Source organism: Podarcis muralis, chromosome 17, assembly GCF_964188315.1.
Source record: "Podarcis muralis chromosome 17, rPodMur119.hap1.1, whole genome shotgun sequence".
Lineage (NCBI taxonomy): Eukaryota > Metazoa > Chordata > Lepidosauria > Squamata > Lacertidae > Podarcis > Podarcis muralis.
In genome coordinates, this window is record NC_135671.1 from 34,506,615 (window position 1) to 34,522,134 (window position 15,520).

The 15,520-nt window shown below is 43.9% G+C and overlaps 1 protein-coding gene across 4 annotated transcripts in view; it reads left to right on the forward strand.

Moving 5' to 3' along the window:
• Positions 1 to 255: 255 nt before the first annotated feature.
• The window catches only part of RFX1 (regulatory factor X1), a 52,115-nt gene continuing 36,850 nt past the window's right edge, over positions 256 to 15,520 (forward strand). For 3 of the 4 annotated variants that reach the window (XM_028711560.2, XM_028711565.2, XM_028711561.2), the window contains exons 1-2: positions 256 to 449; positions 9,731 to 10,063. In XM_028711560.2, coding sequence (XP_028567393.2) covers positions 9,778 to 10,063 — 286 coding nt within the window. In that variant the 5' untranslated portion in view covers positions 256 to 449; positions 9,731 to 9,777. The remainder of the gene's footprint in view (positions 450 to 9,730; positions 10,064 to 15,520) is intronic. The other variant, XM_028711564.2, reaches the window with a different exon arrangement.

Below are 15,520 nucleotides of genomic sequence, written 5' to 3' on the forward strand. Positions count from 1 at the left end.
TGGGCTCGCCCTTTCTACTAGACAGACAGGCCTCCAGTCAAATCCGTGTTGCGGAATGCCTGACTGGCCAATAAAAGGGTGAAGTATCCGGTGAGGGGCGCGGCTTTCGAACCAACGGAGAGGAGGAAGCGCCGACAAGTGACTGACAGCAGCACAGCCCAATGGGCCATCGACGCCGTCCAATCGGCGCCGGGAGCCGCCTATTTCCCCCTCCCTTCCCCTCCCCTCGCCGAGGTGGGTAGCAACAGTTGCCCCGGTGAGGGAACACGGAGGGCGCCATAGCCACCGTAGTCGTGGCGACCAGGAAACCCGGCAACAACAACAACAACCGCCCACCCTCTCTTCCTCAGCGCGATTCCCGCCAAAATCGAGAAAGGGCACGACAGCCGCGACTCCGTCCCCGCCCTCCCCCTGAGGGGACGCGGCCTCGCGGGGCCGGGACGGTCCAGGTGGGTCCGAGTCCGTTTCCCCTCCTCCCCCCCCCCCCCACCGCTGCAAAATGGCGGGGCCCGCGGCTCCCGCTTGACTCCCCGAGGCAGCCGAGGAGGGTGAAGCGAGTGAGCGGCGGCTTTTCTCCGGGCTTTGGCCCCCGCGGCGGCGGCCACTCCAAGCAGGGCTTGTCGGGAAAGGGCCCAGGCCCTGACAGGCGGGGCTTCGGCGCTCCGCAGTGATTGGTGGGCGGGCGGACCAATAGGCGCCGGCTGAGGCCCTGAGATTAGCCAATCGAGTTTACGGGGAGGCGGGCGTCGACTGCTCCCTCATAGACACGGAGAGAAAAACAGTGACTCACGGACGCGTCATGGCGTCGCAGTGACGTCAAGTGGAGTAGTGGTTTTTTTCCTGTTTGGATAAAAATGATTGTGACGTCGCACAGCAGTAATAAATAAATAATAATAATAAAAATCACTGCCTCCCTTCGTGGTTAAACATCAATAGATAGTAGTAACAGCAGAGAATTCAGAGAGTCTACAGTGATGTAAAGCAAAACATTGGTGCCTTTATGGTGTTTTGGGAGGAATGATGTCATAGTGACTCCATAAGTGAGATTTTTATGGGAAGAGCCCATAGGTTAGTAGATAAAGGGATTCTGAAGGTTCAGGATTCAATCTCTAATTTAAAAAGAACCTCAAGCTTCTGAAATATTGGCTGCCTTAGAGAGCTGCAGTTAGGCGATGGTTAGTACTGACCTAAAGATGTACCAGTGGCCTTCCCAATTATGAGTCAGTTACTTATATTTGACACATATTAAAGGGCTGGAAGGCTGTATCTCAGTACAGAGAAAGGACCTGCCTTCTATGCAGAAGTTCTTAGGTTCAGTCAATGGCATCTCCCATTAAGGGATCATAGATAGTCTGAGAAAGATTTTGAGAACTGGAGTGAGTGTGAGTAGGCACTAATGGTCTTATTTGTGCTGGTTCACAATAAACAGACTTGTTGCTACTTCAGACGAGCACTTTTAATAAATTTCTACCTGGCTTGGTCAGTCCTGGTTGGGAGGGCAAGAGCACACCATAACTTCCTGATTCAGATGCAATTGGGAACTAATTGAAGTGGTGTGTCAGAGGGGACAAGGAAGTGCAACAGCATAGAGGGCTTGTTCCCATCCAGGTTTATGGAATGTTTGGAACTGATATATTCTCAGCATCCAGGGGCTACTTAAAATCGTGAACCTTTTGGCTGCCTTGTGTTGTTTATATGAAAAAGCAGAGCAGAAATTTAAAAATAATTAATAAACATGTAGTTGTCCTCCTTGGGCTTTTGACCTGTATCCCCTGAAGAGGAACTAATGGGCTGTTGAGGGTAGGAGAAGCTGAAGCTGCCGTATCTACTTATCCTGATCCTTTCTTTTGGACTGGATTATAATATTGGACTTCAACATGATTTATGGTTCTTCCTGTTACAGGCCAGTTAGGTCTGTAGCTCCATTGGTTACATGCTAAAGGATACATTATATTTACTAGATGATATGACTTGGGTGTATATGAGAATTGTTCCATCCCCCCTGTGTCCCAAAATGTATTAATTATATGCCATCAAAACGCTCTTTTATCTTGAGTTCAACTAACAGCCGAAAACCAGCAGCTGAAAAGCACATTGTTACTTGCTCATAGCAGCTGCTGCAGGGACAGAAATTACAGCGAGTCAGTTATATGACAGCCCAGGTTGTAGCTCCATCCAAACATGTGGTTGCATCACAGAAAAGATGGAATTTGTGCCGTGTGGGCAGGGCTGTCACGTGGAAGCTGCAGCCAGGATAGCCATAGCACACAGCTTTAACTTTAGCTCCTAATTGATTGATTCCTTCCTTCCATTAAGTGGTGAAGGCAAAATTTTGGAGGCCTAAGACAGTGTGCTGATATATTAAAGAATCTGATAATTGTATTCTTCTGACTATATGGCATGATGTACTGTTGCCCAGTGATTTAAAATACTATTCAGTTATTGTATTGGGAAGGAGGTAAGTTTTAGTATACAGCAACTGTATTCTTTAGACAAAGAGTAGACTCTGGAATACTTTCAGACAGCATCCTGCCAACAAAAGTGAGACAATTCAGGAAAATATGGATAAAGACTCATTGTGCCTGGAAAAATGTGCTTATTTTGGCACTAGTTCAGGTAAGCTGGGAATGGATTTTAACTTTCTGTCTCCATTTTCCAGTGATGTACGTTTGCCTTGGCTCCTGGCCCATAATATCTGTATACGTTTCAATGCAGGAATTTAAAATTCTCTGCATGAGAAGGCATATGATAATGGTGATAATGAAATGTTGTACAGTATCTCAAAAACAAGACAAGCTACTAAGAATGCAAGGAGAACACAGTGACAGCCTTTTTCATTCCTAACCTTTCTTTTGTCCCGAGGGAATGTTACCAGCTTTTCAACTGTATCTTTAACAACAGCCGGAGATGTAGGCATTAGGTGGTGATAATGCTTATCTCTATGCCTTGGGAAACTTAACCTGCAGATATGCGTACAACAAGCCACTGTTGGCACAAGAGCAGTTCATACTTTTTGATCAGTTGGCAACCCTATCAATAGGAGTGCCCATTCTGCCTTGGAAGGTCACTAGTTCCTCACATTCAGCCCAATTTTAAGCACTTCTACTTGACAGTAAACCTACTTGTTTTAGTGATATTTGCTTCCAAATAAGTCAGTGATGTGATGCAGAAATTTTTCTAGTGCTTTATTTTCTCTTTGATGAGTTCATTAATAACAATAAATGGGTGTCAGTTGCAAATAAGTATTTGGCAAGCTTTTCCGTTTCAAAGTTTTAAGCTATTTTGCTTGGATTTAGTCAACAAAAACACTCTCTGAGGCAACAGAAAATTCCTAGTGTGGTGTGTTTTGCAAATTTGGTGAGCATCCCCTCTATGCCTTCATCCAAGTTATTTATAAAGATACTGAACAACAACAGGCCCAGGACAGCATCCTACAGCACCCCACTTGTCACTTTTCCCCTGGAATGACGAGAAACCATTGGTGAGCACTCTTTGGGTTCAGTCAGTCAACCAGCTAAAAATCCACATAGAACCTAGGGCAGGCATAGGCACTCGGCCCTCCAGATGTTTCGGGACTACAATTCCCATCATCCCTGACCACTGGTCCTGTTAGCTAGGGATCATGGGAGTTGTAGGCAAAAAACAGCTGGAGGGCCAAGTTTGCCTATGCCTGACCTAGGCCCTGGAAATAATCCTCCGTCAGCAGCAGTGCCAAATGTATTGGTTGCCTGTGGTCTTGCACAGCTCCTGTTTATTCAATTGGAGTTTGTGTGATTTCTCACCCAGTGGATTATGCCAAAAACATTTCCGAAAAGCTCTCTGTCTAGAATAATGTCATTCCTTGCTTTGGACAGAGACCCTTTTGAGCCCTTTTGAACATGTGTGTCATATACAGCAAGACTAAACCTTTCAGTTTAATTATCTACCCTGCTGCTGCTGCTTGAGAAGCAGTATTTTCAGTGAGATCTCAGGAGATCTTGTGGAGCACACAAGCTCTCATGAGAATTCTGTGAAATTCTGTGAAATTGGCACCAATGCAGGTGGTGGGGTGGGTGCTGGGCGACAGCAGCAGGGTAGGGGGGCATTTCCCGTTTCACTTCCAGTAGCGAAATGAGATGCAATGCCCCTGGTTTCTTCTTAAGCCCTAAAGAAATAAGAATGTTGTCTGCATTCAGACATCTGTGTTCCTTCTCAGAGATGGCTGCAATTCAAGAGGTAAATCCAACAAGTGACATAGATATAGTTACTCTGCTGCCAAGTCATGTTTGACAGTCAGTGCAGGATTGCTTCCCCTCTCTTTTTGTATAATGATACCATCAGCTGCAGGCCAGAGAGTACTTCCTGTTCCCCCTCCTGTTTGTGGAGTTCTGTGGATAGGAATAGTTGCTTGTTTTATGAAAAGGAGAACATGGTTAATGTGAGCAGCAAGAGTCAGCAGAGCCTCTGAAGCTAGCAACTTGCCGAGAGTTTGCGCTTCAAATATAATGGACCATGTCTGCCAGTGAGAGTCTTGAGTACACAGTTCTGATTGGGATCAGGCCCAGTTGTTCTTCGCTGTGACTCTCTGAATCTAAAAACAGCCGGGTCATTTCCAAGTTTGGCTTGTTCCAAAAGGAGTGACCAAGTGTATTGGAACCTTTGGAATGTAGCTTAAGCAGAGAACTGCGCTGTGGATGACATGATCCTGTCTCTCTTGACTCCATTGGCATGAAGGTAAAGTCTAGCTACCAGCACATTTCCAAAGGGGAGAAAAGTCAAGAAGGGATACTTGTTTGGAATTAGGACTGAAAAAACTTGGTCAGATTCCCAGCAGCCTCCATCATGGTTTTAGACATCAGCCCTCTACAGGGCTGAACAAAATTTACTTAGAATTGAATGAGTATTGACATTTTATTCGCACTACTTTCATAGCATACCGGAAGAAAGAGTATGAATTTAAGTATAGAACTATGAAAAATGTAGTGGTATTAGAGAGCTGCTGTCGCTCAGAGTAGATAGTCCTGGGCTACAGGTGACTAGTGGTCTGACTCAAAATAAGTCAGCTTCAGATGTACATAGCCAACAGGTTGCCAAACTGTGTAACTCAAAATAATATTAAGATTGTTTTGCGCATTTAATTGAGGATAGAAAAATTGAGGAAGGCAGCTTTATCCTAGACCTTACAATTTTCACCAGTAGATTCTTGGAAACTTGACAGCTCAGAAGCAAGACTTGAAGCCATAAATAACCTTTAGCAGACAGAGAGGAGAAGTGATTTCTCACTTCACCTGACTTCTGGTTGCCTGTGTTGCTGCTGTGATGAGGTAAGTGTGGTGCAATCCTATGCTCCTGCTGGTGGGTTTGCACTACACTGACCTCACTGCCATCTTGCCTTTCCCTTTTCTGCCCCAGTATCCAGCATCAATGTGAGTGACGAGGTCTGATGTGTACTGCTGCCTCACCCTGCTTTCTGCTACTGTAAATACCAGTGCTAATAAGACAGCCGCTTTGCCCATACAGTTAAGTGCACAGCAGTTTCTTTCCCCCGTATTATAACTAGCTGGATGGGAGTGAGGAAAATTGAGTTTCGTTATTTTACAAAAGCTTCCTTACCTGGTTATCTAGGAATAATCACTGCAGGGGCACACACAGGTGGCTGCTTACAAGTCTGAGTCATATTTCTCATACCGTGTTCCGACTAGAGTCCATTGAAGAACACATTTTAAACTGGGCTCCCAATCCTTGTGTAAAAATAAACAGGCAAAATTCTCATTTTGTTACATACATGCTACACTTTCAATTCCAGAGGAGGCCAGATCACCCACTAAAAAAAAATGATCCCTTACAGTGGCAGCTGCCCTAACCTGGATCTCACTGTAGCACCAAGTCCACTGCATCTCCAGGAGCAATGCTGAATCAGACAAGCTGGACATTTCAAGAGAACAGTATTTTCAGTCTTGGTGTTTGAACTGCTAAGTGTCTTCTCCCTTCTGCCAAGTGCAGAAGGAGCAGCTCTGTGTCACTATGGTTGTAAGGAAAAGTCTGTACCATGAAAGAGAATAAATAGGCCACAGGAAGAATGGTCTCCTGCTGGCAGTGATTACTATTGGATAGGGTCGCCATATTTCAAGCAGTGAAAATCTTTTTGTTTTGGAAATTTGAAGTTTTTGGCTATTTTTAAGGAAATTCAACAAAATCTAGACTTCCGACATGGGTTGCCATACGTCTGGATTTTCCAGGACATTTCAGCATTTTCCACCCAAATATTCCTTGTATTCTGGCTATGTCCAGGAAATTCTGGATGTATGGCAATAAGAAGGAAAATGTATACTGTTGAAGAGATTCACCACAGGAGTAACTGCAGGAGCACTTGTTTTTCCTTGGCTCTCTATGTAAAGCTATGTCACAAATAGTGAGAGCTGGCCTGCAGTCATCCAGGACTACCTATTTTTTGAGGCATTAATTCTATAGTACAGGATGCCAATTTCTGGTTTTTTTAAGTCAACTGGCCTCTGGCATTGACCTTGAGGAGTAGTGCACCATTCAGATGGAGCTGTCTTCTTTCTTAAATTCCACAAAGGCTGCAGTTTTTTGCTGGGCAACCCCCTCCCCCCAGGCACAGATAGATACTGGAAAGCTAGTACAGTCATACCTTGGAAGCCAAATGGAATCTGTTCCAGAAGACTTTTCAACTTCCAAGGCACAGCTTCCGATTGGCTGCAGAAGCTTCCTGCATCCAATCGGAAGCTGTGGAAGCCCCGCTGGATGTTCAGGTTCCAAAAAACGTTCGCAAACTGGAACACTCACTTCTGGGTTTGCGGCATTTGGGAGCCAAAACGTTCTACTGCTAAGGCGTTTGTCAACCAAGGTATGACTGCATACTTTTGCACCAACTACATTAATGGATCCATTGAAAAACAATACACTTTTTCTTGTGCTCGTCAAGATATCCTTAAGATGCAAAGTAATAACAATAATCCACACACTTCAGAGAACATTTTCTGCATAGGCTGGCTCTCTAATACATTATTCTGCACATATTGTTCCTATTCACACACTACCTTGTTAGCAGTCTACCTTAAAAAGTGTGACATGTTCCTGATACTGGCCAGGACTGGTTAGTCATCCTGTTGTCAGCTGAACCAGTGCCTGGATGCAACCTGGATGTTGAACCAGTTCTTGAATGCACTCATATTGGGTGGATGAGAATTATTAGACTGAAGCTGAATCCTGCTAGGACAGAGGCACTGGGGGTAAGTGGTTTTCAGGTCCAAGAACTGGGGAGTCTGCCTGTTCCAGAAAGGGTTGTGCTCCCTCTGAAAGAACAGGTAATCAGTTTAGGCCTCCTTTTAAAACCATCTTTGCCCATAGAGACTCAGGTGGCCTCTGTGTTGAAGAGCACCTATCATCTGCTTCAGTTGATGTGTCAACTGCATCCTTTCCAGGACAGGGATAACTTGGCCACTGTGACACATACGTTTGCAACCTCATGTCTGGAGTATTGTAATACACTCTGTGTGGGGCTTCGCTTGCAGCTGATCCGGAATAGCCTGGGGGTTGCTCTTTATTCAGCATGCCAGTGCTGAGGAATCTGCCCTGGCTGCCTATTAGCCACAGAGCCAGTTTATTACTTACATACAAAGCCCTAAATAACTCTGGACCAGGTTACAAAAAAACCTGCCTTCTTGTTCATCACCCAGTAAGGGCACCATGATCAGCCAGTGGAATACAGTTTTGCCATGGCCTGATGATTTTGACTTACGTTAACATAGGGGTAGACTTTTTCCACTAGAGGCACAAGTGTTTTGAAATGCTTCCTTGCTGAAATACCAGAGTCCCCCTCAGTGTGGGCATTCTGCCAGCTCCTGAGGGGGGGGGGGGGGGACCTGTTTAGGCAAGCATTTCCCTAAGCAGAAATTGTGATTTTATTACTTTAACTGCTTTAACTGTTCTGTTTTTCAATTGTTCATTTAATTGTATATTTTAATTAAAGATAATTTTATTGCTATTTTAATTACGGGTTGATTTTATAGTTGTAAACCACTTAGAAGATATTTTGGCATATAAGCAATACTGTATATAAATTAATAAACGAGAATAACAAATAATAATGTAAACCAAAGGTGTGTCTTAAAATACCCACTTGCATTCCTCTAAAGCTTCAGATTGAAAGTGAAGATTGGCAGTGGTGGGCAGCTATTTCCCCCAGAAACTGGTCTGCCATTACTGATTTTTATTGATTTATCGTACCATAGAATTCCTGAGTTTCCTGGAGGAGTTTGAAAACCACTGTGGTGTGATATAAAACATAAAGGGCATCTAATTTCAGCCCTAAGCAAAGCAATAAGAATGGTCTGAGTGTTTTTTTGACTATAATAAGAACAGATATGACTACAGTAAAAGTAAAAAATAGCACAGCTTATTTGGTGTAGTTTGTTGTCGGTAAGGGGACTTAGCACAGATGTACCTCCCTTTTTGGGTTGTTCAGTACTAATTCAGAGGAAAGCTTTTCCATAAATTAAGCCTATTTCTTTTCTATGTTTAATTTTCTTTGCATGTTTAATTTTCATCATACCCAGTTAGTAAATCATAGTAGTGCCTGGTGCACTTGAATTGCCCATTGTTCTTCCTGATAAGATGCTTCTCTGCTCATTACCAAGTGTTGGGCCTTTGCCATTTGTTTCTGTGGTCCTATTATTAGGGTTACACTGCCTCTGAAGGAGCAGGTACACAATTTGTGGGTACTTCTCAATCCATTGCTGTGACTTGAGGCTCAGGTGGCCTCAATGGCTCAGAGTGCCTTCCATCAGCTTTGGCTGGTGCCCCAGGTACGCCCCTGTTTAGACAGGGATAGCCGAAATTCTGTTGTCTGTGCTCTGGTAACCTCTAGGTTAGATTACTGCAATGTGTTATACGTTGGGCTGACTCTGAAGATGCTTTGGAAACTTCAGCTGGTGCAGAATTCAGCAGCCAGGGACGAGACGATTTGAGTATATAACACCAATCCTGGCCCGGCTGCACTGGCCACCAATTATTTTCTGGTCCTAATTAAAAGTGCTAGTTTTGACCTATAAAGCCTTAAGTAGCTCAGGGCTGCAATACTTAAAGGACCACCTTTCCCCACATGAACCGACCCAGACCCTGTAACTATCAGCCTTTTCTGCAGTGGCTCCCCATTTGTGGAATATTCTCCCAGGGAGGTTTGGCTGGTGCATTCACCTTTAGACTCCAGGCGAAAACATTCCTCTTCAACCAGGCCTTTGACTAATTAATCTATGACCTTTTAAACTGAAGGTGAATGAGTGGGTATTGTTTCTGTTTGTTACTATGCTATGTAATTTTGTGTTTTTATATTTTAATAATCCTGGAGATTGTACAGCTTGTGATTCAGCCCTCAGTTTCTCGTATCTGACATGGGGTAAATCTGTTTGCTACTGGTAGAATACTGAATTTCAGAAAGTTGTGAATGTGAAATACGACTTGTACGGCCATTCAGAATACACTTGAGTAAATGCAAAGTGGTGTTCTCTGGTCTCCGAGATTTCTAGGCAGATCTTCTGCAGCATACCTGTTGCCACTCTTTTCTGTAATTGGCTGCATTTAGGTATTAAGCATGGTGTGTTATTAAGTTAGTGTTCAGTGAATAGAACTGTACGGAGCTTTTTCTGTCTATGGAATGCTTTATAATTGATTAATTTTTCCTTCTTTTTTGTTTTTATTTGTTTTTCCTCTTTTTTTTCTTCACCGAAAGGAAGCAAAAAAAAAGCCTTATTTATTATCATTTTCCCCACTGTTGGCATGGCAACACAGGCGTACGTTACAGAATTACAGGCAGCGCAACAACAGTCACAACAGCAGCAACAGTCACAGCAACAGCCAGCAGCAACAGTGGCCACAGCAGCACCTGTGGTGGTGGCAGCAGCTCAGCAACAATATGTGGCAGAATTGCAAAGTGCGCAGCAGCAACAGCCTGCTTCGAAACAGTATGTCTCGGAAATCCCACCTCCCCAGACACAGGCTCCACCTACTGGGCAACAAACACCAACGCCAGCCCCACAGCAGTACATAGTAGTAACTGTTTCTGGTAAGTATGTGTGCGGCAAGGGGGAAAGGGTGTGTCCTGGTACCTGAACGGGTGAAGCATTTTACAGCCTGCAAAGGAGGCAAGTAGTTTGTAGAAAAATCCAGGGTCCTCCACTGACTCTGTCATCACAAAACAGTCACCTATGGCAGAGGAGAGAGTTTCGTCAGCAGCTATTTCTTGAACCCAATCAAGGCATAAGCTCACAATTCTATGAAATTGTCCTCAAATAGCTACCTTAAATTTGCCTTTGAATGATTTGCATCCCATTGCTTCTTATCCTGTCCTCAGTGGGTACTTGGGGGGGACGACACAGATGGTTGTCTTTTGGTAGTTTTTTGGCAAAACCAGGTCTGTCTAGTCCTGAGAGATATGTGCAAATAGCATTAACTTACTTGTTTTGGAACTTATTCATTATAGGCTCGGTATAGGCCCTTCTTTCTGTGTGAGACCCCCCATGTAGAGTGCACAATTTTAACTGTATTTAAATATATCTCCCAGACCATCTTGAAAGCTTAGAGCAAGTGTGTGTGTGTGTGTGTGTGTGTGTGTGCATGCATCCATGTGTTTGTAAAATAGTTCCAACTGATTACTAGCTTAAACCTGACTCAAAAGTCAGGTTTAGTTAAAAAAAAGTTACTTCTTTGTACTCTTAAAAAGGATTGTCAGGCTCAATGTTTGATGGGTCTTAAAAGGAAGGTTATTTTCTAGGGTTTTTTTGGCAACCATTATGTGCAGCTCTTTCCACCTGTCAACCTTTGCTTTTCAAACATTGAATGAATTTTTGTCCATAATAGTTCATAGGTTCAGGACATCTTTTCTCAAGCGGTCCTTCTCAGGCTGTGGCTATGCAGTATTATTTGCACACTTCATAACACCTAATTTGAACTGGCTTGCCATCTGAACACTGTGCATGCCAACTTCCCTAGGCTTATTATCTGCACCAAGCCAGGGGTTCTTACATTGGCTATTAGAGCCAGTATGGCGTAATGGTTAGAGTGTTGGACTATGACCTGGGAGACCAGGGTTTGAATCCCCCCTCAGCCATGAAGTTCATTAAGCGTCCTTGGGCTAGTCACCATCTTTTAACCTAACATACCTCACAGGGTTGCTGTGAAGATGAACGGGGGCGGGGCGGGGAAGAACCATCTACACTACCTCAAGCTCCTTGGAAGAAATGGTGGTATGTAATGGTGGTATGTAGGGGTCCTGTCACTGAGCACAATAGTTCTGCATCCTTATCTTCAACTATCTGCAACGTAGCATGCATCAACAAATTGACAAAACACCTTAACTGGCACTTTTAAATGTATTTGTTGGTGTGAATGAGAATTTGAATAGCAAGGAGCTTCTAGGGCACCTTGGTTGCAGATCGTCTCACTTTAGCAAGATTTTGGAAATACCTAATGGGCAATGATTTCAAAGTGGCATGGCAAAATTTGGCATAGTGCTCTTTCAGAAAAACTTACCTCTAAGCTTCGATTTCCACGTGGGCATACAAAATTGGACAATTTTGTAGTAACATGGTATAACTTTATCACCTATGTCAACAACAAGATAATTGGATATCGGATCCCCATCGCAATATGCTAAAATTTGGAATGCTTAAAGTTGCATCAGGATTTCGGCCCCTGCTTACCTGACTTTCTGATTATATGGTTTTTCCTGTCTTTTTAGTTGTTATTTATAAGCTGCCAGCACTCTTTTCTTTTCTCAGTTGTCATGGAAAAGCACAGCTGTCAGTCCACAAAAGGTCATGATGTTGGCAATGTTTTAAAATTTAGTCCCCTTAAAATTCTGTAAATTCCATAAATAAAGCATAAAAGATGCCCTACTCCACCCACAAAAGTTCTGCAGGTCAGCCTACTGCTTTTCAAGACAGACTAATAGGTATTAAAAAAAATATATCCAGTAGAACCAGAACAGAGATATGCTGGCTGCACAGGTCTAATAAAAGAAAAAGCAGTCATTTCCTAATCTTGGCTCTGGTGCAGATCCATAAAGTAGGGTCAGTAGCCTCACTTCAGAAAGGTTAATAAATTAGAATGTATATACAGAATTGCAGTTGATAAAAGAGTTTTGCAGAATTCTTTCTGGCTCCAGCATCAACAATGAAGATTTGCATTTAGAACTTAAGTGTGGCAATGAGAATAGAACGCAGCTTAGTCTTCCGCAGCAGGTCTTTGCTGTCACTAATCAGTTTTTTATGATTGTCAGTGAAATTATCTACATATTTTTTTAGTTATTCTGGTCTATAGTCTGCATCCAGTCTACTGGGAGACATGACATGAACTCTGCATCAGAGCTCTGCGCAGGCCTACTGATCAGTGGTGAGATTCCAGCCAATTTAAATGGGAGAGGTTCAAGCACATACTGAACTCTTCCACTTATACGTTAATGATACTTGAAAATGTTTTAACTTTCACTGGATTATGCCACAAATAGGCATTTAGAGCTGAGCTCATTGATTGCTGCAGCATATTGCATTGGACTCTCCACACTCCGTTTCTTGCCATGGGCACCCAGGGAGATTAGACTAAGAGGGAAAATCTCTGCAGCCATTTTCACTGAATGTTTTGACCTGATTGGTGGAAGAAACACATGAATGATACTGCCTTCCATGGCACTTGTACAACTCTAAACAAAGGTGATCAGTACAAGCCATACATTATGATCTGCTCCACTTCAAGGGTGTTCAGGTCCTTGTACAAGTGTGTGTGTGTGTGTGTGTGTGTGTGTGTGTGTGTGTGTGTGTGTTTGACAGAGCTGGCCCAAGATATTCTGGCTGCTGAGGCAGAAAATGCATTGCCATCTGCTAATTGACATGGGATGCAGTCCTCTAGGAAGTTCTTCTGTGCACGCTTCATTAAAATGGATAGAGGTCGCACAGACATTGTGCTTGATGGGTCATGTCTGTCATGTCTTCAATTCTGCTATCTTAATGGCTCCTAGGATCAGTTGTGTTGCCTTGCTTCCTGGTGGAGCCTTCTCCGTATCTTAAGAAGGCAAGGCAAACAGCCAGATAGAATTCCTGCTGTCTTTCGTAGTGTAATGCAGCACTTAAGCTGGCCTGAAATATGATCCAAAGAAACCTGGACTGCTTCTGATTCTAATCAGGTAGCTCCTAAGCTGCAGAGTGAAGTTGTTTGATTTGCCTTGTGGTTGAGTTTTTTCCAGAGTGTGTAGATTTACATATGTATGGAAAGCAACTGAAAAAACCGGCAGAATTCAACTTCACACTATTGAGTCCTGTTGAAATATTGAATGTCTGTTGGATTTGGTGTTTTCTCCCAGTTCTAGTCTTTCCTTCAGCTTAGTTCTTACTCTTTTCAGTCAGTAGAGCTGGAAACTCTGCTGGATTTTTCAAGCGAAGGTTCATGTAATCCTTTAAAAAATAGTACATTCTCACCAGGATCCAGACTCGGAACCTCTGTTTTCAGTATCAGGGTCTAATCTTAGAAGAAGTGAAGGAGTATTGAAGGAAAGTGCCTCTAAGCATGAACAGCGTATAGATGAGGGAAGGGTGGTATTTTTGTGAGTTCAGAAAATGTTTGATATTGGTTGCATTTTGCCTGTTTCACATTTCTACATTTTCCTCCCTGCTTCAGCTGCTATCCCTTCTGTTTCTACTTAAGTGTATAGCTCTTTTCATACACTGTGTCAAAACTGGACAAGAAGGCGAGGAGGTAAATGGACAGGAGAGGCTCTGCATAAAGACAGTCACAGAGAGAGTCATTCCTAGTCAGTTCAGCCAAAATTGGGCTAAGCAGACCAATGGCAGCTTCATATGTTTCAGCAGTGGAGTGGAATAATATTTGACCTTGCCTCATGGGGAAGGGCCAGAGCTCATTGGTAGAATACATGCTTTTCAGAGGGAAGCCCACAGGTTCAATCCCTGGCAGCTCCAGTTAAAATAATCAAGTAGCAGGTGATGGGGGAAGTCCACTACTTCAAAACAGCTTCTTCCTTTCCTCTTATTTGAGAAACTGAGTCTAGAACAGATCTCTGGGTTTTTTAAAAATCTTTATTTTCAGTCACCACTATTGATCTCCTTCTTTCTTGCTTTGTATCCCATAAGTGACCACTGGGCAAATTATATGCTTGTGCTTGTTTAGAAAACAGAAAACACAACCTCTCTCAGTTTATATTTACTTGTTGGCAAGTTACATTGTCTGAATTTATCAGCTTTTAAAAATCAATCCATTAATATTAAAGTCGCATTTTCTGTAAGTTGTCAGAATTATTATTCTTATTATTCTTTTACTCCGCTGCTGTTATAACACGTGCTTTGGACAAAATCAGAGATCACAAAAGAGTAAGGTGATATCTTCTGCTGATGTAGGGATATGCAGGGTTTCGAGTTACACTGACCTGTTCATTCAGCAAATGGAAGAAAGCCACTAATTTTCAGCTACACTGAAAAACAAGTGCACTGAAAAACAGAAATAAAGATGGCTAGGAAGGGAGTGTTCAAATTCACTCTAGATGAAGTCCAACTCTCCTGCTTCATGTATTCTGCTAAATTGTTTTTGAAACTTTTTCTCAGGCTGCAATCATAACCCTGCTCATTTGGGAATAAGCCCCAATGAATTCAGTTTGCTTTTGAGTAGACATTCCGCTGCCAGTGAGAGTTTTATTTGGATGTTCAGAAAACTCACATTACCTTGTGCCCCCTCCTTTGTCAAACAACGCAGAGCGCATTTGAGCGAGCTGGCAGAGTGGCATCTGTGGTCATAGCAGGTTTCTCTTTGGGTTGGTGCTGGAGATACAGTGGTGCCTCGCAAGACGAACGCCTCGCAAAACGAAAAACTCGCAAGACGAAAGAGTTTTCCGTTTTTGAGTCGTTCCGCAAGACGAATTTCCCTATGGGCTTGCTTCGCAAGAAGAAAGCCCATAGGGAAATCTCCGGGGACCTCTTTTAAATGCTGGCGGTGGGGAGCAAAGCCTTTCGCCCCCCTCCGGCCTTCAGAAGAGGTCCAGGAAGGCCGACGGGGGCCGAAAGGCTTTGCTCCCCACCGCCAGCATTTTAAAAGCGGTCCGGGATAGCAGGGAATTGCGCTGCGCTTTCCCGCTATCCTGGACCGCTTTTAAAATGCTGGCCGTCGGGAGCAAAGACTTTCGCCCACCGCTGGCCTTCAGAAGAGGTCCTGGACCTCTTCTGAAGGCCGGCGGGGGACAAAAGTCTTTGCTCCCCCCGCCTGCCTTCCCGGAACAGCGGAGACTTCTCCGCTGTCCCGGGCGATCTTAAAATGCTGGCGGGCGGCAGCGAAGCCTTCGCTGCCGCCCGCCAGCATTTTAAAATCGCCCCGGGACAGCGGAGGCTTCGCTGCTGCCCGCCAGCATTTTAAAATCGCCCCGGGACAGTGGAGAAGTCTCCGCTGTCCCGGGGGCTTTTAAAATGCTGGCGGTCGGCAGCAAAGCCCTCCTGTCCCCGGAGCTTGCGGGGCGGGAGGTGGGGAG